This window comes from Peromyscus eremicus, chromosome 2 (genome assembly GCF_949786415.1).
Source record: "Peromyscus eremicus chromosome 2, PerEre_H2_v1, whole genome shotgun sequence".
Taxonomy (NCBI): domain Eukaryota; kingdom Metazoa; phylum Chordata; class Mammalia; order Rodentia; family Cricetidae; genus Peromyscus; species Peromyscus eremicus.
Genome location: NC_081417.1, coordinates 15,491,080 through 15,518,954, shown reverse-complemented (window position 1 = coordinate 15,518,954; position 27,875 = coordinate 15,491,080). Strand labels below are relative to the sequence as shown.

At 37.6% G+C, this 27,875-nt stretch overlaps 1 protein-coding gene and 2 long non-coding RNA genes across 4 annotated transcripts in view; 1 reads left to right on the top strand and 2 right to left on the bottom strand.

Annotated features, from left to right (window-relative positions):
• Window positions 1-382, bottom strand: part of LOC131903346 (uncharacterized) — a 71,581-nt gene extending 71,199 nt beyond the window's left edge. Inside the window, exon 1 of one of the 2 annotated variants that reach the window (XR_009377501.1) lies at window positions 15-382. This is a non-coding gene — a long non-coding RNA (uncharacterized LOC131903346). The remainder of the gene's footprint in view (window positions 1-14) is intronic. The other variant, XR_009377503.1, reaches the window with a different exon arrangement.
• Cibar1 (CBY1 interacting BAR domain containing 1) lies at window positions 117-26,098 on the top strand. Its single transcript, XM_059253877.1, has 9 exons — window positions 117-364; window positions 826-1,060; window positions 3,166-3,234; window positions 3,851-3,952; window positions 6,165-6,185; window positions 7,739-7,843; window positions 20,256-20,369; window positions 24,575-24,694; window positions 25,843-26,098. Exons 1-9 carry the CDS (start codon window positions 132-134, stop codon window positions 25,924-25,926), a joined length of 1,083 nt encoding a protein of 360 aa, XP_059109860.1. The 5' UTR covers window positions 117-131; the 3' UTR covers window positions 25,927-26,098.
• LOC131903348 (uncharacterized) lies at window positions 21,949-27,365 on the bottom strand. Its single transcript, XR_009377504.1, has 2 exons — window positions 25,295-27,365; window positions 21,949-23,152 (listed from the first exon to the last, which is right to left on the bottom strand). It is a non-coding gene; the product is annotated as an uncharacterized LOC131903348 (long non-coding RNA).
• Between the last annotated feature and the right edge of the window lie 510 nt (window positions 27,366-27,875).

The window sequence follows — 27,875 nt, the reverse complement described above, 5'->3', positions numbered from 1 at the left end:
CGGACCCCATTCACCTTTACTTTCACGTCCCCCTTCCGGTTACTGGTGTGTTGTTTTCCCCTGTACTTCCAGCGGCCCGGGAGGGCTACAGAGCAGCACCGAAGGAGGATGCTTGGTGGTCCCTCTGCCCAATGCCGTCTGGTCTCCCTTGCCCTGCCCTTGACCGCAGGGGCGCCCGCCGCGTTGCCACGGAAACGCCGGCCAGGCGCGGCGGCGCGCACAGCGCGCTCTCGCCTCTCGGTGGAAGTGGCGGCGGCTCCTGTTCCCGCGCGCCCTGGCGCCCCGGAGCCGCGCTCGTTGGGCTCCCACCCCGGGTCCCCGGTGGCGCGCAAGGCAAGATGTGGAGGCGCAACCTGGAAGACCGGTAACCGCCCGGGGCCGCGTCCTGCAGGCCGCCCGAGGGAGAGGGCCGGGTGGGCGAGGGGAGCCGGGCGCAGGGATCGGAAGCCGGCCGGGGCGTGAGGAGGCCGCACGGTCCCCGCGGCGCTCTGCAGCTCGTCCTCCTCCGGGCTGCAGCGAGTACCGGGCCGAGAGAGTCTCCCGGCCGACCCATCCTCCTGAGCTGGGCCGGGCCCCGCCGAGGTACAGAGCCCGGGAGGCCGCTGGTGCCCGGGCCACGGCTCGCCCCTGCCTCCCCTGCACGGCGGGCACGGCTAGGGCCTAACCCCGGGCCTGCACTGTCCAAGAACTGAGTGGGGCTCTAGAGAAGGGCGGGCCTCCGGGAGAGTTGGGAAGGTTGGGCCTCTGGGTGCCCCGCGAATGTTTGCATATAAAATTGACGGGGCACAATCTTAATGTTTTAAGAACAGTGTCTCCTTTTTCTAGAGATGCTCAAACAAAACAACTGCAGGATGCTGTCACAAATGTGGAGAAGCATTTTGGAGAGCTTTGCCAAATCTTTGCTGCTTATGTACGGAAAACGGCCAGGCTGCGAGACAAAGCCGACCTCCTGGTTAATGAAATCAATGTGTATGCCTCTACCGAGACCCCAAATTTAAAGCAGGGTCTGAAAAACTTTGCCGATGAGTTTGCCAAACTTCAAGATTACCGCCAAGCAGAGGTACGAAGTGTGGTCATGGTGTCATTATTATAAGTCCAAGAAGTAATGTATAGGAATTCTGGAGACGTTTTCATTGTAACATATCTTAACAGAGGCGAATGCACACTTGATAAAGCATTTCCTGTCTATACCACGTGAGTCCACTATAGGGAATCTTTCTATGACCTGACAAATTTCAAACTAAACCTAAGGTGTGTTTGAAGTCTTGAATTTCCCTATTCATTTGCCAACTTTAGTTACAGGTTCAGAAAAGGTGGCAAATACAGCGCTCATAGGGAAGGAAATCGCATGTGTGTCCCGTGTGCATCAAGTGCATTTTATAGAGTGCCTAGAGATGAGAATGCTGTAAATGGGCAGGCAACATGTTGCTGATATTCTTATGGTTTGAAAGTTGACCAATCGGAAAGCTGTGGTTTATAACACAGAAGCAAAACCAAGGGATACATCTGAGAGTTGGCTGTGTGGTTGATTTGAGGGACCGACCATAGCCTTGCTCTTGTGGCGTCTTTCTTAAAACAACAACAAAACCCCAGTCTTCTTCTTACTTTGATACCTCGTAAGCCCTTTCACATACTTCTTTTAAGTACTAGTTTACTTACAAAAGTCGCCAAGTTTAAACTCCATTGCTTTTTTACTTTTGTAATAAGTGCCATTGTTCTTTTTCATGTTTAAAACCTAGAACAAATTTCAGTTACCAAAAAATTTTGAACTTATCATCATTATGCATACAAAATTTGAGTACTAATCACGCCGGGATACTGTTAGGAAAATGTTGAGTTCTTGGCATACATTTCTTCTATAACAAGCAATGCTCAGTTATACATGGTAATTGGAGATTCAATGTTTCAAAAGTAGTTTTTAGTCACATTTCACCAATAATTCCCCTTTCTAGAAATTTTTTATGCTACTTATCAAATAGCAAAGTGAATTGATTTGCATTTGCTCTGCTCTGTTTCCTGCTTACCAAATGGTGGAGATGCTAATGAACAGGACAAAGGTAGGCAAGGGAAAGAAACGGAAGCTGTTAGGACAGCTTTGGCTAATCCACACAGTGTGTGTTATCAGAAATGGGATACATTAAACTGTCCTGAATATTCGTAACTCTGATTTCAGAATTCTGAATATTTAAATGTTGATGGGAATCTATTTTTTACATTTTCCTAAAACCTTTTAAAATGAAACATCCATATAACTCCATTTTCAGAAACTAAAGAATACATAGGAAACAAAATTTCATTGATTAGCTATGAAATGAAAATGCATTGATTAGGTAAAAATGTATCATTTTAAAAAGCATTTTAGTTGCTGTAAAAATGCTTGTTTTAAGCAGTAGCTGTCATCTGATTGCCCACCCTGACAAAGTTGCAGTGCCCCATAATTTTCTTGTGTATGTATTTGTAGAAAAGATACTTCTCCCATTCCTTTTACTAGTGCTAGTAAGAGAATTGCTAGTATTTTTGATAAAAATGTAAATGAGTATGAGAAAGTGTTTAATTCTAGATAAAAAGATCAGGTGTACAGTTTGGCAGATGAGTAACACCAAGCTCACTTGTCTTGTTCTCTAGGCTTCTATAACTCATAAATGGCTGTCTAAAGAAATGCAGCTAATACAATAATCCCCAAGCTGTTTGCTCTTGAGAGTTATGTTTCCTTAAATGTTCCTAGTAACACTGTATCTTTCAGATTTAGTTTTTCTGAAAAGTCGGGTTATAGGAATTAAGAGACAATATCTGTAATTCCTAACAATATCTGCTTGAACACATGAAAATGGTAACTGTCCTAAAACTATAGATGTCTTCAAACTTCCTGGGAACTACAGCTGTAAGGTGAATGCTGTGCTTCTTCAAGGATGCGCATTTAGAAGTGCAGGCACATTCCTGTCAGGCTGCGGCTGTTGCTGTATGGTTTACGTTTTTAATATTAGTAATATCCAGATGATTATCCTTTTATAAAGTTGTCATAGAGTATCATCTTAACTTAAAATTTCAAAAATATTAATGTCTACAGTATTTATTTCAGATTAAACAGCATAGATTTTATTTCAGTATTTAAATTTTGATATTTCTATGTTTCTTTTCAGTTATATTTTATATAATTTTCAATAGGTTGAAAGGCTTGAAGCCAAAGTAGTTGAACCGTTGAAAGCTTATGGAACCATTGTAAAAATGAAACGGGTAAGTAAATCCATTTTTTAATCCATTTGGTAGTATGACAAGGTATGGTTTTTTGTTTTTTTTTTTTGTCTTTTTCATAACAAATACAAAATAACATGAGCTATTGTTTTTACATACTTTGAAAAAAATTGAATCTTTAAAAATAATAAAGCATGTTTACCAAATTTGCTAAGTATACTAATAGTCTACTCTAGCAGTAAAAATCATTATTACGGAAATTTTTAAAAAAGCTAATGAATTTATATATTATTGTTTTAAAGCAGGTGGCTTATATTTTTAAAATCTGACAAACTGTTTTTAAAATCAAATCAGAGTAAAATTTACACACAATAAAATACTTATTTTTCAATGTTTGGATTTCATGAATACATGTGCTCTTTTAAGCATCACCACAAAATTAGAGTCATGTGTTTGTATGGTTCATTTTCCTTTTATATTGTATCTTATTTTGAGAAAATATCAATGAAATACATGCTCTCATGTGCATACACACACACATTGTACAGTACTCATAACTATGTGCCTGGATCAAACAAGAAGCATTCTTTCATTTTTAACATAGAGTGTTTTAATTCTTAAGTTAGAAGGTTTTATTAACAAAAATGCTTATTTTCAGGATGATCTCAAAGCAACATTAACAGCAAGAAATCGAGAAGCCAAACAGTTATCTCAGTTAGAAAGGACTCGCCAACGAAACCCATCCGATCGACATGTGATTGTATCCTTTGGATTTTGATGTTAAAAAAATAGTTTTGTAAGGTATGCAATACAAAAGCAAATGTATATGAAAATTATATATCTCTAGTTCTAAGTGTATGGAGAATTCTCCTGTCAGTGGCAAAAAAGAAACCCACTTAGGAATCCTCACAATAAAAACTAGCCAGCTGTAAAGTAGTTATACTTCCTGATCCAGTCCTTCTCATTTTTCAGATAGACTATCCTCAAATCCACTCAGAAATATAAATGTTTTCAGAGTAAATTAAAAAGTAAATGCTAATGTCTCAATGCCCTATCAGCTGTACTTCTAAGGAAGGAGGAAAAATTCCCACAATGGCCTTCATCAAATTAAAAAAATACGTGAAACCATAGCTATAACTCTCAGTCAAACCTTCAGGAGATTTGAGTATAATTAAGGTCATAGCAAGACACTATAGTATTTAAGTAGGAGTGTTTGCTGTAAAATGGAGCTTCTAGAAAACAAATTACTTCCTGAACAACAGAAACATACAGTGCTAGCATTAACATCTCCCTGTGGCCCCTCCCCATTCTTCCTTACCTGTGTCTTCTTCCTACCCAAGGTTGATACTGCTAGCCCAGCCAGACTCCACCTAAGGAGTGGCTCTCTGTGGGCACTGGAGGTTGAAGAACACCTGGATTCCTGAAGGCAGTCCCCCACGCAGTGATCTGGGGCTCTACTGGTTGCCTGGTCCATCTTCCTCTGGACCAACCTTCTGCTTTAAACAAGAAAAAGCAGAGAGGCAGTTCAGTTGGGTTGGTGCAGCACATTTGTTGGACATTTATTGCAGCTTAAGGTTTCCAGTTAGAGTCTGTTTGAAGCAAGCTGAACAAACTAGAGACTGCTCCAGATTCACGCCTGACCACTCTGCCAGAGATTAGGGGATCACCGATGTTTGAGAATTAAGTCAGGAATCAACCTTTGTTCTTAGGGAAAAGAGTATCTGAAGACAGGTAAAAATAATACCTGAAATCCTACGTAACTGTTGATTGAATCATAAGCGTTCATACAATCTTTAACACAGAAGTGAATATGCTGCTAAGTCTAACTTTCCTGACCTGTACGTGCTATATCAGCATTGCTGTAGAGGAAGGAGGTAGTTCTTATGGCACACCTAAAACAGGATGGGGAAAAGCAACCTAAGTGAGTTACAGGTGAATTGTTCTGCTCTCTAGATAGATCTGTGGAAGGATTCTGACAACCTGAAACTAGAACCTAAATGACAGTGTACATGTAAAGGTATTCGAAGAGCATCGTAGTGTTTATCCAGGTAGACCCTTACAACTCAGCTGTTTACTCAGAAGTATGCTAAAGTTCAGTATGGAAATAGAGTGGAGTCCCTTCTTTTGGTGACTATAATCCTAGGATCCACCTCTCCACCCCAAGGCACCAGATGACTTCTGAACAGGCTGTGACAATCTGAAAGTTTTGACCAACTCTACTGGCTACGCTGGTACCTGTTCATGGAACTATACCTTAACATACTCAAGATTGGTTCATTGTAGAATTTTGAGCAATTTTCAGTGAATATAATAATTATCACAAATGTACATTTTTCTTTGCTAAAGAATGACTCTGGTTGAGTTCTGTGCTCAAGAAGAGGATTTCAGACTTTAGAAATGGATTGAAGTTTCTAGAGGCTGGAATATAAAGATCCCAGCTGTGGCTTCTACTTCCCATGCTTTCCTTTAGACAGTCTACAGAGATTCCTTCCCAGTTTTTAAACCTAAATATCAGGAAATGAGAAAGGCAAAGACAAGATCACACAATAAAAGTCACAACACTGCCTGTCTATAAAATGTAATAATCATTAGGAGTCAGCCTGAATAGTCTCAGAAAAGAATGATCAGACATCAGGTAACTGGCAGCAGCTGTTTTCAGAACAGCTCTCCGAAGGGGCTCGACATTACATTTGAACTTTCTGTTTAAAAAAAAAGCCCAGAAGTGTACAGAAAAATTTTATAGTTTTCAATACTAGTTAGGGTTAAGTTGAAAGTCTTTGCTTTTAAAAACTATGCTTTATATGGTGAATATAAACAAATACAGATACAAGTTGATATACCTTTAAATGTGTAGTATCTTAAAGTTGTATACTTACACTAATTGTAAGAGCAGTACTATAAAGGTATATGAGTATATTTAAACATGTTCGATTCTCTTTGAAATGTATTTTTTCCTTTATGAAAATTTTCAGTCGCAGGTGGGCAATAAAATGGTGTGTCAAGAAATGGATCCTGAGAGTAAACCCTTTTACTTGTTTCAATTTATAGATTCTTTTAAAAGAAAGCAATAGCTAAATGTCAGAATATTACATCTCAAAACTTTGATGACAAATGCCAATTTTTCATACAGTTCACTTTAGAGAAAATATAATTTTAGTATAATGCACAAAACTTTATTATGAATAATTTAATCATAAAATTGAGGTATGTCTTTTTAATTGTTGGTACTGCTTAACATTTAATGTGTGGAGGCAACTATTGTCCTAAAGGAAGAGATGCTTAAAGAAAAATAACATGATTAAATTGGAATTTTCTACACTTAACAGTATATATTGCTGCAGTGTGTACCTGAATTCTTGATATGCAACTAGGGTAACTTAGGAAACAGTTTTTTGAAAATCTCTATAGCTGCAATTCACAAGTAAATAGCAATATTTAGATAGTAACCATGATAATTGGTTTTACAACACATCTTGACAGTCTAGGGTGTATGTCACCTTGTATAAAGCAACACATTAAAACTTGATATATGTATTTATCCATAAGCCAAACCAAAACAATGCACTTTAGTTAGCTTGTAAGAATCTGATTGATCTGATTGAGCTTAGCTTGATGGTACATGCCTGTAATCCCATCACTTGGAAGGTAAAAGTAGGATCAGAAGTTCAAAGTTATCTTCCACCAGATAATAAGCTTACAGCCAGCATAGACCATGTTATTTATATGTGTGTGTGTGTGTGTGTGTGTGTGTGTGTGTGTGTGTGTGTGTATTCCAAAGCTATATAGATACAGATATAGATGATGGTGACATATACCTGTAATCACAGCAGTGAAGAGGCAGAGGCAGGAGAACGTGAGTTCACGATCAGCCTGCTTAGAGAATCCTAGGACAGCCCAGGCTATATAAGGAGACTCTGTCACAAAAATTATATATCTAATGCATTTGGGGAACTCTTAAAAGTAAATAGTGATAAGATACTTGAGTGTCACTAGCATCACTTGTATGTTGTGATAAAAAATTTGATTCTGTGTAGTGGAAATTGTTATAGCTGTAGGTCTTTTTACTGTGTGCTCTTAGTCCTTCACAAAGATTTATTTAGTTCATTTAATATATAAAATAGTCTTGTGCGATCATCTTTATTTTACAGATACAATATGAAAGCATTGAAAATACCAACAAAAGCCAAGTCTTGTCTCTGGGGGTGAGGGGTGAAGGAGCGAGGATTAAATGAAGGAGAGGATGATAAATGGCACCGACTGGACTAGAGGGGAGTAGTAGAAAACAGGGAACCCCAGGGCACCAGAGAAACCAGCTTTCAAGATGGGATTTTTGTTTTGAGACTGAATGTCATTTAGCAAACTTAAAGTTCTCTAGTGCATATATTGTTTAATAGAGTTATTTCATTGTATGCGGTAAAAGGTAAATTTGAACAGTTTACACTTTATGCCAGAAAAAGCCAACACTGAAATTGTAACTTTTGCCAAAAAATTCAACTACATGGATTCTGATTGGAATCTCTCCTTTTGTTGGGGGATTCCCTTTTAGGCAGAAACTGAATTACAGAGAGCCACGATTGATGCTACCCGAACAAGTCGTCATTTGGAGGAAACTATTGACAATTTTGAAAAGCAGAAAATGAAGGACATAAAGGTAATTAACTTAATACAGAATGTTTTCTAATGTTACCTAAAGTTAGCCCAGAGTCCTTAAGTTAAAAAAAAAATTAAAGACCAAAATATATCAAGTGTTATTATGAACACAATGACACATTATAGGGGCTGTAATCTTTTTTTTTAATTAATTACTTTTTTTTTTTACATCCTGACTGCAATTTCTCCTCCCTCCTCTCTTCCTGGTCACCCTCCCCACCCCCATCCAGTCCTCCTTTTCTCTTCAGAAAAGGGCAAGCCTCCCATGGATAGCAACCAGCCATGGCATATCAAGTTGCAGTGAGACTAGGCACATTCTCTTCTATTAAGACTGGACCAGGCGACCCAGTAGGAGGAAAGAGTCCCCAAAACAGGCAATAGAGTCAGAGACAGCCCCTGCTCCCACTGTTAGAGGAGTCTGAAGATCAAGCTACACAACTGTAACATATGCAGAGGCCTAGGTCAGTCCCATGCAGGCTCCCTGGTTGTCAGTTCAGTCCTTGTGGTATGGTGGAATGACCTTTGGGTATATGCCAAAGAGTAGTGTAGCTGGGTCTTGAGGTAGATCAATTACCAATTCTCTGAGAAACTACCATGTTGATTTCTAAAGTAGCTGTACAGGTTTGTGTAAGACAAATTGCTAAACAGTCTTATTAATAAAAAACCCAGAGTCAGATATTGGGGTGAAAAACTGAGAGATCAGAAAAACAGAAAGAAACCAGCCACATTCTTACCACTTGGAAATCCTCAGCCAAAGAAAGCTACTTCCTGTATTCCCACACCTATATGCCTTTCTGTTCTGCATCTCACTTTCTCTCTCCAGCAAACCACATCACTTCCTGTCTGTCTGTACAGACCTCCAGACCTCTATGGTTAGTGCTGGGATTAAAGGCATGTGTCACTATGCCTGACTTTGTTCCCCAGTGTGGCCTTGAACTCACAGAGATCCAGATGGATCTCTGCCTCCTGAATGCTAGGATTAAAGGCGTGTGCTACCATTGTCTGACTTCTATGTTTAATATAGTGGCTGGCTTTTTCCACTTATCCTCAGATAAGCTTTATTAGGGTGCACAGTATATTGGGGGACACAATATATCACAAGTTTGCACTCCCACCAGCAATGGAGGAGTGTTCCCCTTGCTCCACATCCTCGCCAGCATGAGCTGTCACTTGAGTTAATGATCTTAGCCATTCTGACAGGTGTAAGATGGAATCTCAAAGTAGTTTTAATTTGCATTTCCCTGATGGCTAAAGATATTGAACATTTCTTTAAGTGTTTGTTGGCCATTTGAGATTCCTCTGTTGAAAATTCTGTTTAGATCTGTACCCCATTTTTTAATTGGATTATTTGGTTTGGTGATGTCTAGTTTCTTGAGTTTTTATATATTTTTGATATCAGCCCTCTGTTAGATGTGGGGTTGTTGAAGATCTTTTCCCATTCTGTAGGCTGCCGTTTTGTCCATTAGACAGTGTCCTTTGCCTTACAGAAGCTTCTCAGTTTCATGAGGTCCCATTTATTAATTGTTGATCTTAGTGTCTGCACTGTTGGTGTTCTGTTCTGGAAATTGTCTCCTGTGCCACTGTGTTCAAGGCTATTCTCTACTTTCTCTTCTATCAAGTTTAGTGTGTCTGGTTTAAATTGAGGTCTTTGGTCCACTTGGACTTGAATTTTGTGTGTGTGGGGGGGTGATAAATGGGTCTATTTGATTCTTCTATATGCAGACATCCAGTTAGGCCAGTACCATTTGCTCAAGATGCTTTCTTTTTATATTTCTGGCTACTTTATCAAAAATTTATGTCTGGGTCTTTGATTCAACTCCATTGATCAACCTGTTTTTATGTCAATACTACTTGGTTTTTATTCTATTGCTCTGTAGTACAGCTTGAAATCAGGGATGGTGAGACATCCAAAAGTTCTTTTATTGTACAGGATTGTTTTAGCTATCCTGGGTTTTTTATTTTTCTACATGAAATTGAGTATGTTCTTTCAAGGTCTGTAAAGAATTGTGTTGTATTTTGATTGCATTGAATCTGTAGATTGCTTTTTTAAGATTGCCATTTTTACTATGTTAATCCTACTGATCCGTGAGCATCGGAGATCTTCCCTTCTTCTGATATTTCTCCAATATCTTTCTTCAAAGACTTGAAGTTCTTGTTACTCAGGTCTTTCACTTGCTTGATTAGAGTTACACCAAGTAATTTTATATTATTTGTAGCTACTGTGAAGCGTGTTGTTTCTCTGATTTCATTCTCAGCTCGTTTATTGTTTGTATATTGTATACTGATTTTTTTTTTCTTTTGAGTTAATTTTGTATCCAGCCACTTCCCTGAAGGTGTTTATCAGCTGTAGGAGTTCCCAGGTAGAATTTTTGGGGTCACTTATGTATACTATCATATCATCTGCAAATAGCAGAAGTTTGACTTCTTCCTTTCCAGTTTGTATCCCCTTGATCTCCTTTAGTTGTCTTATTGCTCTAGCTAGAACTTTTAAGTACTATATTGAATAGGTTTGGAGAAAGTGGATAGCCTTGTCTTCTCCCTGATTTTGCTTTGAGTTTATCTCCATTTAATTTGATGTTTGCTGTCAGCTTGTTTTATATTGCTTTTATTATATTTAAGTATGTCCCTTGTATCCCTGATCTCTCCAAAACTTTTATTATGAAGAGGTGTTATATTTTGTCTAAGGCTTTAAATCGTGTGGTTTTTCTTTCAGTTTGTTTATATGGTGGATTACATTGACAGATTTTCATATGTTGAACCATCCCTGCATCTCTGGGATGACACCTACTTGATCATGGTGGATGATCTTTTTGATATGTTCTTGAATTTGGTTTGTGAGTATTTTTTGAGTATTTTTGCATCAATGTTCATGAGGGAACTTGGTCTGTAATTTTCTTTGTTGAGTCTTTGTGTGGGTATCAGGATGAGTGTGGCCTCATGAAATGAATTTGGCAATGTTCCTTCTGTTTCTATTTTCTGGAATAATTTGAGGAATATTGATATTAGCTCTTCCTTGAAGGTTTGGTAGAATTCTGCACTAAAACCATCTGGCCCTGCTTTTTTTGGCTGGGAGACTTTTAATGACTGTTTCTATTTCACTAGGGGCTATAGATCTATTTAAATTATCTGATCTTGATTTAACTTTGGTAGGTGATATTTCTTTTATATTTTCCCATTTTGTGGAATGCAGGTGTTTGAAGTATGACCTAATAATGATTCTCTGTATTTCCTTGGTGTCTGTTATGTCCTTTTCCTTTCTGATTTTGTTAATTTGGATATTTTCTCTCTGCCTTTTGATTAGTTTGGATAAGGGTTTGTCTATGTTGTTGATTTTCTCAAAGTACCAACTCTTTGTTTCATTCATTCTTTGTATTGTTCCCTTTGTTTCTATTTTATTGATTTCAGTGCTGAGTTTAATTATTTCCTGCTATCTACTCCTCTTGGGTGTGTTTGCTTCTTTTTATTCTAGAGCTTTCAGGTGTGTTGTTAAGTTGCTAGTATGAGATCTCTCTAATTTCCTCATGAAGGTACTTAGTGCTATGAATTTTCTTCTTAGCACTGCTTTGTGTCCCATAAATTTGGGTATGATGCACATTCATTTTCATTGAATTTTAGGAAGTCTTTAATTTATTTCTTTTAATTTATTTTTTGACCCAGTGGTGATTCAGTAGAGAATTGTTCAGTTTCAATGAGTTTGTAGGCTTTTTGTTGTTTCTGTTGTTGAAATCCAGCTTTAATCCATGGTGATCTGATAAGATACAGGAGGTTATTGCAATTACCTTGTATCTGTTGGGACTTGCTTTGTGACCAAGTATATAGTCAGTTTTGGAGAAGGTTCCATGAGGTGCTGAGAAGAAGGTATATTTTTTTGTTTGGGTGAAATGTTCTGTAGATGTCTGTTAGGTCCATTTGAGACATAACATCTGTTAGCTCCATTATTTCTTTTGTCTGTATAACCTGTCCATTGGTGAGAGTTGGGTATTGATGTCTCCAAAAATTAATGTGTAATATTCGATGTGTGATTTAAGCTTTAGTAATGTTTCTTTTACAAATATGGGTACCCTTGACATTTGGGGCATAGATGTTCATATCTGAAACATCATCTGATAAGATAAAAAGGTAGATTATTGAATCTACTTTTAAAAAGGAATTACTCATTTTAAAAATTTTACATTGGATTGGACTTTTGTATATTGCATACAAATTTTGGACTCACCAAAATAGGGTAAGTAATGAAATTTTTTATCTGAATTTGTCAAATGTTAATGGACTAAACATTGTTAATGTAATTCTTGACTGTATATATTGTATATACTTATTGTATATACTTTTTCTTATATTAGCTATAACTTCTTTATTTTAAACAAAAAGGGGGAAATGTGGTTGATATATTGTGCGCCCCAATAAACTTACCTGGGGGTCTGAGAACAGAACAGCCACAATATTAAACATAGAGGTTAGGCAGTGGTAGCACACGCCTTTAATCCTAGCATTCGGGAGGCAGAGATCCATCTGAATCTCTGTGATTTCAGGGCCACACTGGAAACTGAGCCAGGCATGGTGGCACACACCTTTAATCCCAGGAAGTGATGGCAGGAAGCAGAAAGGTATATAAGGTGTGAAAACCAGGAACTAGGCTTTTAAGCTTTTAGGCTTTCAGCAGCAGTTCAGCTGAGATTCATTTGGATAAGGACTCAGAGGCTTCCAGTTTGAAGAAATAGGAACAGCTGAGAAGTTATTGAGGTGAGGTTAGCTATGGCTTGTTCTGTTTCTCTGATCTTTCAGTATTCACCCCAATATCTGGCTCCGGGTTTGTTTTTATTAAAAAGACCTTTTAAGATTCATGTTATAATCATCATGGTGGATTTTTCCATTGATGAGTATGAAATGTCCTTCCCTATCTCTTTTGATTAATTTTGGTTTGAAGTCTATTTTGTTAGATATTAGAATGGCTTCATCTGTAGTTGGAAGTTTCTCCGGTCCTGCCTGGGCCCTGCGGTCAGGATGAATCTCTCCTGCCTGGTCCTGTAGCCACTCAGACCCAAATAAATATATAGAGGCTTACTGTTAATTACAAACTGTATGGCCATTAGCTCAGGCTTATTACTGACTAGTTCTTACACTTAAATTAACCATAATTCTTATCTATATTTAGCCACAAGGTATATTTAGTACCTTTTCTCAGTTCTGCCTTGTCATCTTGCTTCCTCTGTGTCTGGCTGGTGACTCCTGACTCAGCTTTCCTCTTCCCAGAATTCCCCTTCTCTGCTTATCCTGCCTATACTTCTTGCCTGGCTACTGGCCAGTCAGCATTTTATTTATCAACCAATCAGAGCAACACACATTCACAGCATACAGAATGACATTCCACAGCACTTCCCTTTTTCTGTCTAATCAAAAAGGAAGGTTTTAATTTTAACATAGTAAAATTACATATAACAAAACAGTTTATCAAGTAAGAATTACAGTACAATATCTAGTTTATTTGAATTTGGCAAAATTAAAGAAAATATTCTATCTATCCTATATTTGTGAGTCTAAAGTTTCATATCTAATTTATCTTTTATCATAACTAAGCAAAATTAATTATAACTATCTAGTTTTCAACTACATCAAAGACCCCATAAGGATATTAACATTACCTAAGTAAACAGGAAATGCATTATAAGCAACTTCTAAAATTCTGGAAATGACAGAGACAGCTGCCTGTCTGGACAGTCATCCAAAGTTCCTCTGCAACGATAGGGCATCCATTTTTCAGCCCATAGGCCTAGTCTCTCAGTCACTTCTGTGTCCTGTAGAATGTCTGGCAGTCTCCTCTGCAAAGCAGGAACCTGAAGGACCATTTTGCCTTAAAATAAAGCTGGCCAATGGTGAGGCAGAATAAGGTTAGGCAGGACATTCCAACTAGAGAGAGGAAGGAGAAAGGCAGAGCAGAGAAGAACAAGATGTAAAGTACTGGTAAGCCACAAGCCATGTGGCAAAATATAGATTTATAGAAATGGGTTAATTTAAGATGTAAGAGCTAGCTAGCGAGAAGCCTGAGCCATTAGGCCATATAGTTTAAAAATAATATAAGCCTCTGTGTGTTTATTTGGGTCTGAGCGGCTGCAGGACTGGTTGGGACACAGGAAAACTTTCAGCTATGTACACCAGCTTGCTTCTTGGTTCCATTTGCTTGGAAAATCTTTTTCCAACCTTTTACTCTGAGGTACTACTGGCTGTCTTTAATGTTGAGGTGCATTTCTTGTATGCAGCAAAATGATGGATCCTGTTTTTGCATCTATTCTGTTAGCCTGTGTTTTTTTAATTGGGAAATTTAGTCCATTGATATTGAGAGATATTAATAACCAGTGATTGTTAATTCCTGTTATTTTGATGTTGGTGGTGATGGTGTGTATGTGCAAGTACTTCACTTCTTTTGGTTTTGCTGGTATGAAATTATTTTCCTGTGTTTTCTTGAGTGAAGATAACCTCCTTGGGTTGGAGTTTTCCTTCTAGTAGCTTCTGTAGGGCTGGATTTGTACATATTATTTAGATTTGGTTTTATCATGGATTATCTTATTTTCTCCATCTATAGTGATTAAAAGTTTTACTGGATATAGCAGTCTGGGTTGGCATCTGTGATCTCTTAGAGTCTGCAAGACATCTGTCCAGGCCCTTCTGGCTAGAGTCTGTTGAGAAGTCAGGTGTAATTCTAATAGGTCTGCCTTTATATGTTATTTGGTCTTTTTCCTTTGCAGTTTTTAATATTCTTTGTTCTGTATTTTTAGTGCTTTATTGTATGGCGGAGGACTTTGTTTTCTGGTCCAATCTGTTTGGTGTTCTGTAAACTTCTTGTATGTTTATAGGCATCTTTCTTTAGGTTAGGGAAATTTTCTATGGTTTTATTGAAAATATTTCCTGGGCCTTTGGGCTGGGAATCTTCTCTTTCTTCTATTCCTGTTATTCTTAGGTTTGGTCTTTTCATAGTGTCCCAGATTTCCTGGATGTTTTGTGTCAGGAACTTTTTAGATTTAATATTCTTTGGCCAATGTATCAGTTTCTTCTATCATATCTTCTACACCAAACATTCTCTTCCATCTCTTGTATTCTGTTGGTGTTGCTTGCACCTGTAGTTCCTGTTAACTTACCTAGATTTTCCATCTTCAGAATTTTGAGTTTGTTTTCTTTACTGTTTCTATTTCCATTTTCAGGTATTGAACAGTTTTATTCATTTCCTTCATCTGTTTGTATTTTCCTGGATTTCTTTAAGGGATTTATTCATTTAAGGGCCTCTGTCATCTTCCTAAGATTGGATTTAAGGTCATTTTCTTGTGCTTCAGCTGTGTTGGAATATCCAGGGCTTGCTGTAGTAAGATAGCTGGGTTCTGGTGGTGCCATATTACCCTGGCTGTTGTGTTCTTACATTGCCTGTAGTAATATGGGTTTGGGCTTATTATAGGTTTAGGTGCTGATTTCCGAGTTTATCTTGGTTAGATGACTGTTTTTCCCTTGGTTTCTATTTCCTTTCTGGTTTTCTGGCCTGAGTGGCCTGGGGTTCTGGTGACCAGTGAGTCTTTAGATCCAGTAGCGTGTCTCCACTGAGGTTTTTGCTACCTGCATAACCTCTGGGGTGTTGGGTGCCAGTGTTGCTTCTCGGGTTCCAAGTACCTCCTGTGTAGCCTCTGGGGTTCTGGGTACCTGCTTGGTTGCTGTGGTTCCTATTATGTTGTGGCCTCCAGTAAAGCAGAAGTCTTCTGCTTCAGTTGTGGGATATGGAGCCCAGGGGAAGGGGTGCTGTTGGGGGCTGTTGTGTGGGCTTAAAGGAGTGTTAACAGGCAGTGGGCTAACGAGGACTATGGGGGTCCAGCCCCTTGATTGTCCCCTCCCAGAGTCCAGGGAGAATCTACAACCAGATGATAATTTTATCTTTGATGAAAAGAAATGAATCTCCTTAGTCCATACACTTTATTATTCTGTGATGGTTCTCTCTCTACACAGCTTCTGTTCTGTTCTCATGTCTAGCTCCTTTCTTGCCTGATTTGTCTCTACCTTTATCTGTTGTCCCCTCTAAGTTCTGTCTTAATTTTCTCATCTTAGTTCTACCCCATCTAGGTTCTCATCCATCTAGTTCCTTCCCATCTTAGCTCCTCTCCCATGTCCTTCTTCTCATCTTGTTCTTCCTCGTCTTGTTCTTCCCCATCTGGCTCTTCCTCATCTTCCATCTCGTTCCTCTAGTATTCTCTTCTAGCCCTCTAATCTAGTTCTTCCCCATCTTAGTTCATTCCTCTCCAATTCTTACCCATCTAGTTCTTCCGTTCTCTTTTCCTTTGTCTCTCCTCCTCCTCTCCATCTCCTTATTCTCTCAGTTCTCCCTAAGTCTCTCAGGAATCCAGTTATAAATCCAAGCAATAGCAACCTTCTGCTGGTCAAGCAAGGTCACCAGGCTTGAATTCTTATGGGGTCATAAAGGCAGGTAAGAATTTTCCTCAGGCAGTGACTGTTGTCGGGCTTTCTTTTACAACCCAAAAGGGGAATGGTAAGAGAGGTTATGCTAACGGATCTATGTGCTCAGTCTACATTCCTAGAAGTGGTTAGGTAAGAAGTTAGGAGTATTTTAGCAAGGTTGTATAAGAAAGGAGGGTCTCATCCTAAATTGCACAAGAAATAAAGCTATCCGCCTGACCTAGGAGACAGGTGTTGTTTTGTTTGGCCTTGGATGCTTGATAGGCATTTTAGATAAATACACTATTAGGAGTTCTTGGAAGCACACAAGAAAATCATTTTAGGAACCAGCTAATATATATATATATACACACACAAAAAAAAAATCACCAAGACTTCTTAAGCCATGGTTTGACGTTTAGAGAAGTCCTTGACTTTTCCAAATAGTAGCTTTTATGATAGTAGCTGAATTCCTTTACATTTTCTTGCGGCTTACAGCAGTGGGCATTATCTTACCTATGGTCTCTAGTTGGCAGCATGGCCTCCAATAAAGCAGAAGTCTTCTCCTGGAGTTGTGGGCCAGAATCAAGGGGCTATATTCTTAACAGAGCTAACATATGTATTTATGTACCATTCCTGGCACCTTAAACAAAGTGTTCCATTTACACCAACTGAACTTTAAAATAGTTACTAAAAGTAAGCAAATACACAGAGTAACTTATTCAGGGAACTCCAACCAAAAATATGAACTGTAAACCAGTTGTGCTTTTAAATCTGCGATTTCCATTATAGTAGACTGCTATTAATATCTATGGCATAAAATTAACAGCTACATTATTTTCAAAGATATAAAAAGATTAATAAAATAACTGTGCTGGCTAATTTTATGTCAGCTTGACCCAAGCTGGTCATTGGAAAGAAGGCAGACTCAATTGAGAAAATGGCCTCTATACCCAAATGTACAGCATTTTCTTAGTGATTGATGGGGGAGAGCCCAGCCCATTGTGAGTGGTGCCATCACTGGGCTGGTGGTACTGGGTTCTCTAAGAAAGAAGGCTGAGCAAGTTGTGATGAGCAAGCCAGTAAGTAGCACCCCTCCCATAAGCTCCTGCCTTGAGTTTCATGCTTTGAGTTCCTGTCCTGACTTCCTTCAGTGAATGACTATGATGTGGAAGTGGAAGCTAAATAAACCCTTTCCTCCCCAGCTTGCTTTTGGTCATGGTGTTTCATCACAGCAATAGTAACTCTAATTAGGACAGGAACATAAATTGTATCCACAATGATAAACTGGTTTGGTTCCAAATATTCAAAACTGCTTTTATTGTGTGACAAACCTGCAGATTTGACTTTTCAGCATGTCTTTAATGATATTGTTTTAGGCGTCTTTGAAATATCTTAAATACTGCTTAATGATCATTTTATATGCTATTAAAAATTAAGGATTTTTTTGGCTCACTGCAAATTTCCTGTAACAGCAGTTATTTTTGCTCTATTGTCAATAAAATAAGAATTATCTGACACTTGTAGGTAATTCATCTTTAAAAGCAATTGAATATTTCCTGATGATAGTTTTAAAACATTTCAGAGCTTTGGCCTCTAAATTAAGTCACATGGTCTATACTGTGCTATGTAATAGCAGATTGGTGCTCTGAGTATCTAAAGAGGGTATTCTGAAATAAACATCTTTTCTAAGCTGAGAGAATATGGGAAGACTGACATTCTTTGTCAAATTTAGGGTTAAGAGTTCTAAGAAAATTAGCACTGACCTGAACATTGAGAATGAAGAATTATTCCCTTTGCCACTTAACCACTAACCCTTCCTTGCACCTGCAAATGTTTTTCATGTGAAATCTGTGATCTTTGGGTTCACTTTTGTTTCCCACTTACATGCAAGTGCTATAAAGTGTTTATATATGGGTGTTATAATTTTCCTGCTCAGTCCTGAGTACAAAACTAGGGCAGAGAAAGTGAGTGCAGAATTAGATGGAGGAGCTACACAGTGTGTCCAAGTTCCTCCTCTTGTCTGCAATATTGTGCCCCTCGAAAATGTCTCTTGGTGTTTACAGGGAGAAAAGAACAGGGAAGACATCACCTTTGAAGTAGATATAACTCTAAAGCATACAACTCCCTGCTTCTTAGGGTATGCACCACCATCACCAGTTTTGGAACATTTTCATCATCTCAGCTTTATACACTTTAGCTTTACCTCTCTGCCTGCTTACTAGCTCTAAGAAACCACGGTTGAGCTTGTCTCTATGGATAGGGTCTAGACATTCCACCATGAAAGGAACAGTTTTTGTGTGTTCTGCTTCACTTAGCATGTTTGCAGGCTTATCCATGTTGTAGCATGCATCATTCTTTCATTGGTTTTAGCCAAATGAATTTGACTGTATAATACTATTTTGTTTATCCATTAATCAGTTAATGGCTACTTTAATTGCTCCCACCATTTTCATTTCTTATGTATATATAATAGGAGCAAAGTCACTGGATCATGCAGTAACCACTTAACTATCTGTAGAATTGCCAGACTGTTCCAAGATGGCTTTGTCATTGTACATCCTTCCTAGCATTGGATAATGGTTCCTAATTCTTTTGACTTCTCAGTACTTTTTAGAATTTTTAATTATAGCCATACTGGTGTGTATAAAGTAGCATCTCATTGTAGTTTTCATAATCTTCAGTAACTCTTTTTTGTTTTGTTTTGTTTTGTTTTGTAGACAGGGTTTCTCAGGGTAGCCCTGGCTGTCCTGGAACTCGCTCTGTAGTGCAGGCTGGCCTGGGATTCACAGAGATCTGCCTGCCTCTGCCTCCCAAGTGCTGGAATTAAAGGTGTTTACTACTACCTCCTAGCCCTCAGTAATGTTTACTGACCATTTGTATATATTTCCCTTGGAGAAACACCCATTCAGTTCTTTGTCCATCTTTCAACTGGATTATCTTCACTATTAGGTTGTAAAGGTGGTTCTTTGTTTTGTTTTGTTTGGTTTTTTTTGTTTTTGTTTTTGTTTTTGTCATATTCTGGATACAAGTTCCTTACTAAATAATAGATGTCATTGTTTTTATCACATTCTGTTAGCTGTCTTTGCTTTCTTGATGGTGTTATGTGAACACACATTTTCAATTTGTGTAATATCTATTCAGTTTCCTGTGTTGCTTGTGGTTTAGTGTCACAGCTAAAAATCCATTGCCAAAGTGGGTGGTGACCTCTCTCAGCTTCCCTCTAAGTTTTGTCATTTTCGTTCATGTACAGTCTACAGTGCACCAGTGTTCACATTGTATGAGCTCAGGGTTCAGTTCCATTCTTTTGGTATACCCCTTTGTTGAAAAGGTTTCATTTTTCTGGAATCTTACTGATGTGACCCTTACACAGTAGAACAATGTCATCATTCTTCTGTGGGTTTTTGACCCTTTCTCAGGGAAACTGACAATTACGGAATTAATTCCTAGTCAGAAGCCATTCAGTCTCTTCAGGTATCCCTATCTCTGGAGATGCTCAATATGAAATCCCAAGTGTATCTTAAACATAGTCCTATTCATTATGATACTGAATTGTACATCATAGAGTAACAATTATTGTTGGTCATAGTTTCATGTCTGATCTCAGAAGCCAGTCTTATATAGTTTGCTTCAAAACTTTAACATGAATATTTATAGGATGTAGTACTGGAGTATATAGTCATTCACATTTAGTCATCTTTTTTTTTATTCAAATGTCAATTATCATAAAAAGAGAATTTTTTAAAAGAGAAAGAAGTGAATAGTGATTAAGGCAACACTTTGCACAACTTAAATTTTTTGCTATAAAAAGTTTTCACATATTTATTTTAGTTATGGTTTGTCCTGCACAAAAACCGACACCTTGTTCTTTCATAAAATTCTAAGACTATATAATGGAGAATATAAAACTCTATGGTTCTATAATAAACTCTTAAGTACATAAAAACAATTTAAATGACTTTAAAATTCCAATCTTTGTTTTTCAGAACATATTTTCTGAGTTTATCACAATTGAAATGTTATTTCATGGCAAAGCTTTAGAGGTCTTCACTGCTGCATACCAAAATATACAAAAGATTGATGAGGATGAAGATCTAGAGGTAGGCCTACATCTAAACTCAGTTCTTCTGCTAGTGTGGAAATGTCTGAGTTTGAGTTTGTATGGGTAATAATCTATGTTATCGTGTGTAACCCAAGTAACTGGTCTTTTGTGCTTTTCCATTTATGCATTGTTAACAGATGACTGTCACTCTCTTCAAGTACTCAAGCTAACAATTAATCTCCACTCCTACGATGTTTTCTTCTTTAAAAGATTATCAGGCTTTTACATGACAATTATAAAATATTACCAAATATTTATGGAATCATCACTTTGAACAGATCTGTGTATCTTAACTATGCTAATTAATCCACCAACTTTAATAAAAATTGTCCTCACACTAAGGATGAGAAAAACTGAGAGTGAAGAAATTTCCCAGAGGTCGTTAGCTGGTTTAGTGGCACAGGTGGGAGTGGACTCCAGCAGTCTATCAGAATGCTGTTCTCAAGGCTTTGTACTCAAGGCTACAGCGATAGTTGAGGACAGGTGACTTGCACCATTTCCTGCATCGAGTAGCAGGCTCAAGTGATCTACTTTTCCTGCAAAACTGGAGTCCCCTTTCCAAGTACAGTCTCCTTTTTCTAACATTCCTGACTTGTGAACTGATACTCGAGTTCAGTTCTTTGACCCTTAAAATTTTCCTCCTCATTCCAGAGTCCCTAGATATGTCCTTTATAAATCATCACTGCTCTTAATCAGCTAGCTAAGTAGGTTGTATAGAAAAAACAGATGAAAAACTAAAGGTTTCAGTGTTGTATAGTAGATGTATTTTTGAACAGTTTCCTTCACATTCCAGTGAAATAGTACTGATTAACTTCTTTACTTCATCTTCATGATAAAATAAAAATTACGCCACTTACCTAAGATGTCCAGGCAACAACTGGTTTGTTCAGCACCTATTATGCCAAGCACCATTCTAAGTAATAGGATCATGAATAAGAAATAGTCTATATTGTCAAACCAAATTACAATCTACCAGTGGTATCCAAGAAGACAAAAATTCTATGTAGCCATTAAAATTTTATAATGGCCGGGCGGTGGTGGCTCACGCCTTTAATCCCAGCACTCGGGAGGCAGAGCCAGGCGGATCTCTGTGAGTTCGAGGCCAGCCTGGGCTACCAAGTGAGTTCCAGGAGAGGCGCAAAGCTACACAGAGAAACCCTGTCTCGAAAAAAAAAAAAAAAAAAAAAATTTATAATGCAGGAGAGGCGCAAAGCTACACAGAGAAACCCTGTCTCGGAAAAAAAAAAAAAAAATTATAATGCAGCCAGTCCCATAACATGTGGAGTGTGTGATGGAAAGTTCTAGTCTTAAAGCCAAAGGAGCTTGAGATGAGGATCCCTATCAAAACCCTTATGATGGCATAGATAATACAAAGGTCCTTAGGCTATTGTGAACGAAGAGCAATGTACTTTAAACATTTAGCACGAATGAATGGAAACATGGCCCTCAACCTATACCATCTAGCATACATGACTCTGGGACCAGAGGAAGTATAATAATATGTATTCATATAACCTAAAGATTTCTTGAAAACAAGAAAAATGCAGAGGGACAGAACTTGTTTTTCTTCATAGTCATACTTTATGAGAACCATACATTTATTCGTGCAGCAGCTAACTTTTTGCACTTATTACAAACTATCTTGTTCCTCACATAAATAGTATTTCTCAGGCCCACTTCAAGAATAATTTCTGTGCTTTCAGTTGAGAGGATATCCAGATCTTGTGATTGCTTCTTGATTTTTGGATCATGTTGAGAAATACACTGTCAATACATTCATTCTTCTGTAAATCTGTTGTTTTTATAGCCAAAGGGTTCATCTTAATACTTGTTTAAAGTTTATCTCAAGGGTTCCATATCATGTTTCTTTGTTAGAAAAGTTTACAGTGTTCAAACAAAAATATATTCCCTCTCAATACTAGGTGACAATGAACCACCCATCTGTTATACCTGGATGTCAGTGTGACCTCAATGTAAAATCTGCTATCTTAATTATTCAACTACCCTAAAATACAGTTCTTATATCCTAAATTGTACCCCTTGATTCCATTTGTATTCTGCAGTAGTGGAAGGCTTACAGCAGTGGTTTTCAACCTGTGCCATGACCCCTTTGGGGATGAATGACCCTTTCACAAGAGTCACCTGACACCATCAGAAAACAGATATTTACATTACGATTCATAAGAGCAAAATTAGTTATGAAGTAACAACAAAATAACTATGGTTGGAGGTCACCACAACATGAAGAATGATTAAAGGGTCGCCGTATTAGGAAGGTTGAGAACCACTGGCTTAGAAGAATGTAAAGGACAGTCCTTAGTTTGGTTCTTTACTTCCACAAAATGGGGATTATGTTTGTGTTAAAATTCATTGGGCAAAAGTGAATTTAATTAGCACCATTTATTTGGAAGAATGGCAAAGATAAAACAGGGTTCCTTTCACTAGAAACATAAAGCTAGTTGTAGAGACATCTGATTAAAGATAGTAACATAACAATTACCCTTGAGAGTGAGAATAGGAGCCACTGGCTACTAGACAGGGGAAAGGTAACATTTGTCTTGGCTCTTAAGGATTGGTAAATCTGCAGAGATGTCCTGCTGAGGAACCAGCAATAAAGAGGCACAGTATCATGTCCATTCCCCCACATAAGTTAGTTCTGTAAGTTTGAGTGACACTAGGTTTCTGAAGGTCACTTGAAACATTTGACTCTGGTAGGGAAGAGCCACAGAAAGGATTTTTAGTTGAGGATATTTTGTCTGCGGTAATACCAGGTTAAATAGGCTGTGAAGAAAGGTATATAGTCAGTATGTAGAAGTACTTCAGGTAAGAAATTAAGTTTTTGCCCATACTGCTAGGTATAAAGCCTTTCATTATAAAACTGAGGCTACACCCAATATAATAGAACAAGTTTTATGTGGCTCTCTTAATATTAAAAAAAAAAATCAAAATCCCACACAAACCATTCTAAGTGGTTAGCAGCCACACATAGCTAGGGCCTTTTTGGCCATCAAACATTTCCTCATCTCAGAACATGTTATTGGACTCTATTAGTCTATAATAAAAGGTATATGAAGTATACAGAGAATTCATTAGTTGGCAAGACATTAAACACTGCAGAGGAAAAAAAAATTAAGTGACCAAAACCCTTAAACCATATTTAAGAGGTAAGCAGTAGACGAGATAGGCACTTTCTGCATGATTGGCTGTGAACAGATGAAGCAAGATAGCAGTGACTTGTGACATCATAGCAAGAGGAAAAGTTGGGGTTGAGGAAGATAAAGATTTAGGGATTCTGATGAGCAACTCTTGTGGGATGAATGTCCAATTCTAGTCGCAGGGGCAGGGGGTTGAAGTAAAAAGTAACTGATCAGGTTCTTAAAAGTTATACCTTGAAGTAATAAAATAAGAAAAAAAAAGACTGAGTAGATGCTTGTTTCTAGAGCAGGGGTTCTCAATCTGTGGATGGCAACCCCTCTGGGGGGTCAAATGACCCTTTCACAGGGGCCGCCTAAGACCACTGGAAAACATAGATATTAATGATTCATAATAGTAGCAAAATTAGTTATGAAGTGGCAACAAAAATAATTTTATGATTAGGGGTCACCACAACCTGAGGAACTGTATTAAAGGGCCTCAGCATTAGGAAGGTTGAGAACTACTTTCTAGAGGGAACCTGTGGAAACCAGTGAAGGAAAAATACACATTGGAAAAAATTAGAATGGCATTTGCTTTAAAAAAAAAAAAAAAGTGGAATAAAGAGTTTGGAAGGAGGTGTTTGACTCTTTAACTGTTAGAAAAAAGGGGTAAGTATAAAAGATAGGAAGGCCTGAGAAACACTGACAACATTTGAGAGTACTGACAAGTTTAGATTCGAATGATGTTGATATCCATGTTAGGGTAAGGGTGGCTCCAATGTAAACTGTGCACAGTGATACTCCTACAGTGAGTAGGCAAAGCAAAAGGAACCAAAGATAAATGTGTAACACACTAGTTTGCCATTGCCTCAATCAAATGATTTTATGACTACTGTACATCTTTTATCAACTTGCATGATTCTAGTGGAACTTTATCCTTCTTTTCCAACTTGATTAGATTTGTAATTTTTCCTCTTAAGCTTACAATAACTCACATTTAAGAATATAAGTTGGTTATCTAGATGTTCATTTAGCATCTACCTTATAATGTTGTTTTACATTGCAATAGGTTTTCCGAAATTCTCTGTATCTACCAGATTATCCATCTCGTTTAGATATTGTAAGAGCAAATTCAAAGTCACCTCTTCAGAGATCAGTATCAGCTAAATGCACATCTGGAACTGGACAGGTGAGCTGAAAAAACTGTAAAGGAATCTGAGTTGCCACCTTTAGAACTGTTGAGTACTAAAAGGGTTTCTCTTGCTATGTGACCTCAAACAATGTATTAATTATTTCTGGCCACAGTTCCTCCTCTGAAAATGATGAAAAGTTTCTATAATCACACTCTACTACTCTGTGAGGCAGAACACTGAAAAAAACAGATAGGAAAGACAAAACAATGCTAATGTAGATTTGCTGTGTCTAGTATCTACACAAATTCGAAAATCAAACAGTGAGTTTAATTATGCCAAACGTGGCTTTTTCTAAATGTTCATGGACCCAGACACATAGCTCTTTAGATCAACAGTCACAACCATAACTGCAATGTGCTAAAATCTGATATTGCCTCAGAATTTTAAAACTGAATAAAACAATCTCAAAATACAATTTTAGGTAAAACTGCCAAAGGTCAAACTTCCTGTCACTGGATTCTGTGCATTGTTTGTTTTATATCATCTCTTCCCCTTAGCCAAATTACATTTCTATTATTTTAGCCTTGACACACGTATTCCATACAAAATTCTATTTAAAACTAAGTCTTGTATACTTGGGTATTTTTAAAACTAACCTGAGATCAGGTACTTGGGGGTTGGATAGAGATACTGTCCATATGTGTACTGTAAAGATGTTGAGCAACATGTCATTAGCAATCCATATCCACAATGTGACCACCTCTAGTGTCCAAACATTGCCCAGTGTCTCCTGGGTGGCACAGATAACCCTCAGAGAGGTTGACCTGGTAAGATAGCTAAGAATAAGATGGACAGCTAGTGAGTTGGTTCTCAACTCATTCCACATTATTTCTAATGTCAGTATTGCTGTCTGACTGACATCCATTTGATGATTCTCATTCCGATACTGCAAGGATTGTTTAACTTACTTTCACATTCACAATACACAGTAATGGAACTTTATGTTACTGAAGCATACTACTGGAATCAAATATGGTTAACTTCATATATACTGATAAATGGAGACTTCGATCTTAAAATTCACAGGGAACTTAGTCATTTTCTGAAATAGTTGTTCTACATTCCCTTTCTTATAAGGACACGTAAAAAGATGCCAAATGTGTAAAAACATGTTTTTATTTTTTCATGTGTTAATTCTTAACAGATAACGACCTGTCGAACAAGGAAGGACCAACAACTAGAAGATGAAGATGACGAAGAATTAGATGTGACAGAAGATGAAAACTAATTTTAAGAAAACTTCACATTTCCATTTTCATGTTAAATGACTTGAAATCCAGGATCACTTTATACTCACTTGACAGGTTCAACTTCAGAATGATACACTATTATGAAATGGGGAGGGAGGGATTAAAGGAAATTATGCTCACAAAAAAAAAAAAATGATTTTTTTAATGTTATATACCAGTCTTTTGTTGTTTTGGTTTTTGGGGTTTTTTTTGTTTGTTTGTTTTATTTTTCGAGACAGGGTTTCTCTATGTAGCCCTGGCTGTCCTGGAACTCACTCTGTAGACCAGGTTGGCCTTGAACTCACAGAGATCCTCCTGCCTTTGCCTCCTGAGTGCTGGGATTAAAGGTGTGCACCACCATCCAGCTCATACCAGTCTTTCAACATCCTCTCTATAGTAGTGTATTTTTCTGTATATGTTCTATTAAAAAAAAAAAAAAGATTATGTATTTCAAAGCATTTCAGATTTAATGCAGTATATATACACCTATTAAAGATGCAAAAGGAAGCGGGTAACAAAAGACTGAATAATTCCTTTCAGTTTCTTTTAGGTTAAAATTTTGGGTTTTAAATACCAGATCAATGAATAATTCTATGCCATAATGCCTTACGTAAAAAGATTGCTTCTTTTACTTTTATTATAACCTTATGTTTCATCATTTTGTATGTCAATTTAGTGTTTTCAGCAAAAATGTAGTTAAATTAAAGGTATGGGACACTGACATCGGATTTTATAAATGTACATAATGCTTAAATTTCCAACTTAAAACAGCCACATTCAACCTCACTGGTTTTAAAACAAAACTGCTCTCACTCTAAAGCACTGTATATTCTACTTGTACAAGTCACTAATAGTTGGAAGGCAAGTAATTAGAAATGTTGTTTCCCTCATCATTGAATGCCATAAACCCCTACACACACTCTAATCAGGCCACCAGTATAATAAACATGTATACACTTTATTCCTAAATCCATAAACTTACATTATATCTGACATTTTTTTCTTTTGGTAAAGAATTATGCTTTTAAAATCTCAAAGTAGTTATTCAAAGCAGAAAATTTTAAAGTATTGCTTCCTGAGAATACTTTTAAGATTACTTTGGTACTTTTTCTCAGAATACTTTAAAGCCCTAGGTAGTTAAGGAATTGAGATTATTACTCAATTTTTATATTTTTGGTCAGTATTCAAATTTGATGTTAGAGTTGAAAGTGGAAACAGCTATGGTATTTGTTGCTGCTCAATAAATAGTAACATCTCTCAAACAGCAACTGCCTCATCTGTCAAGTTAATGCCTAATACAGCAAACAGTTCTGGTTTTACAGCTGCTGCTGTTACTTCAGAGAATGTTCTAAGAACAAGAGCTAAGTATGGAATACAAGCCCGTTATCCCACCACTAAGAAGGCAGAGGCAGGAGGATCAGTTGTTCAAGGTCATCCTTGACTTCAGTTGAGTTCAGGACCAGCATGGTCTACATGATACTGAGAAAAGAACGTTAAGATTACTTACATACACCTAGCAGCGGTGGCACATATCTTTAATCCTAGCTAGCTCTTGGGAGGCAGAGGCAGGCAGTTGTCTGTGAGTTCAAGGCTAGCTGGGTGCACAGCAAGCTCCAGGACAGCCAGGGCTGTTACACAGAGAAACCCTGTCTCAAAAAAAACAAAAAAGAATGTATACATGTATGTATATAAAAACAAAAGGAATATTACACCACATTTTACTTTTTGTGGGCAATAAGGCAAAAACAAGGCCACTATGACTGTTTACACAACCAGTTTGGATATAACTACATTTAAGAATGTGACAACTGGGCTGGGGTTAGCACTAGCCTAGCATGCATGATGAGAACCTGTGTTGAATTCCCAGGACAACTCAAAAAAAAAAAAAAATTAGCATGTTAAATAGCCCATAATTTGGCATCTCTAATAAAAATTACGATTATCAGTG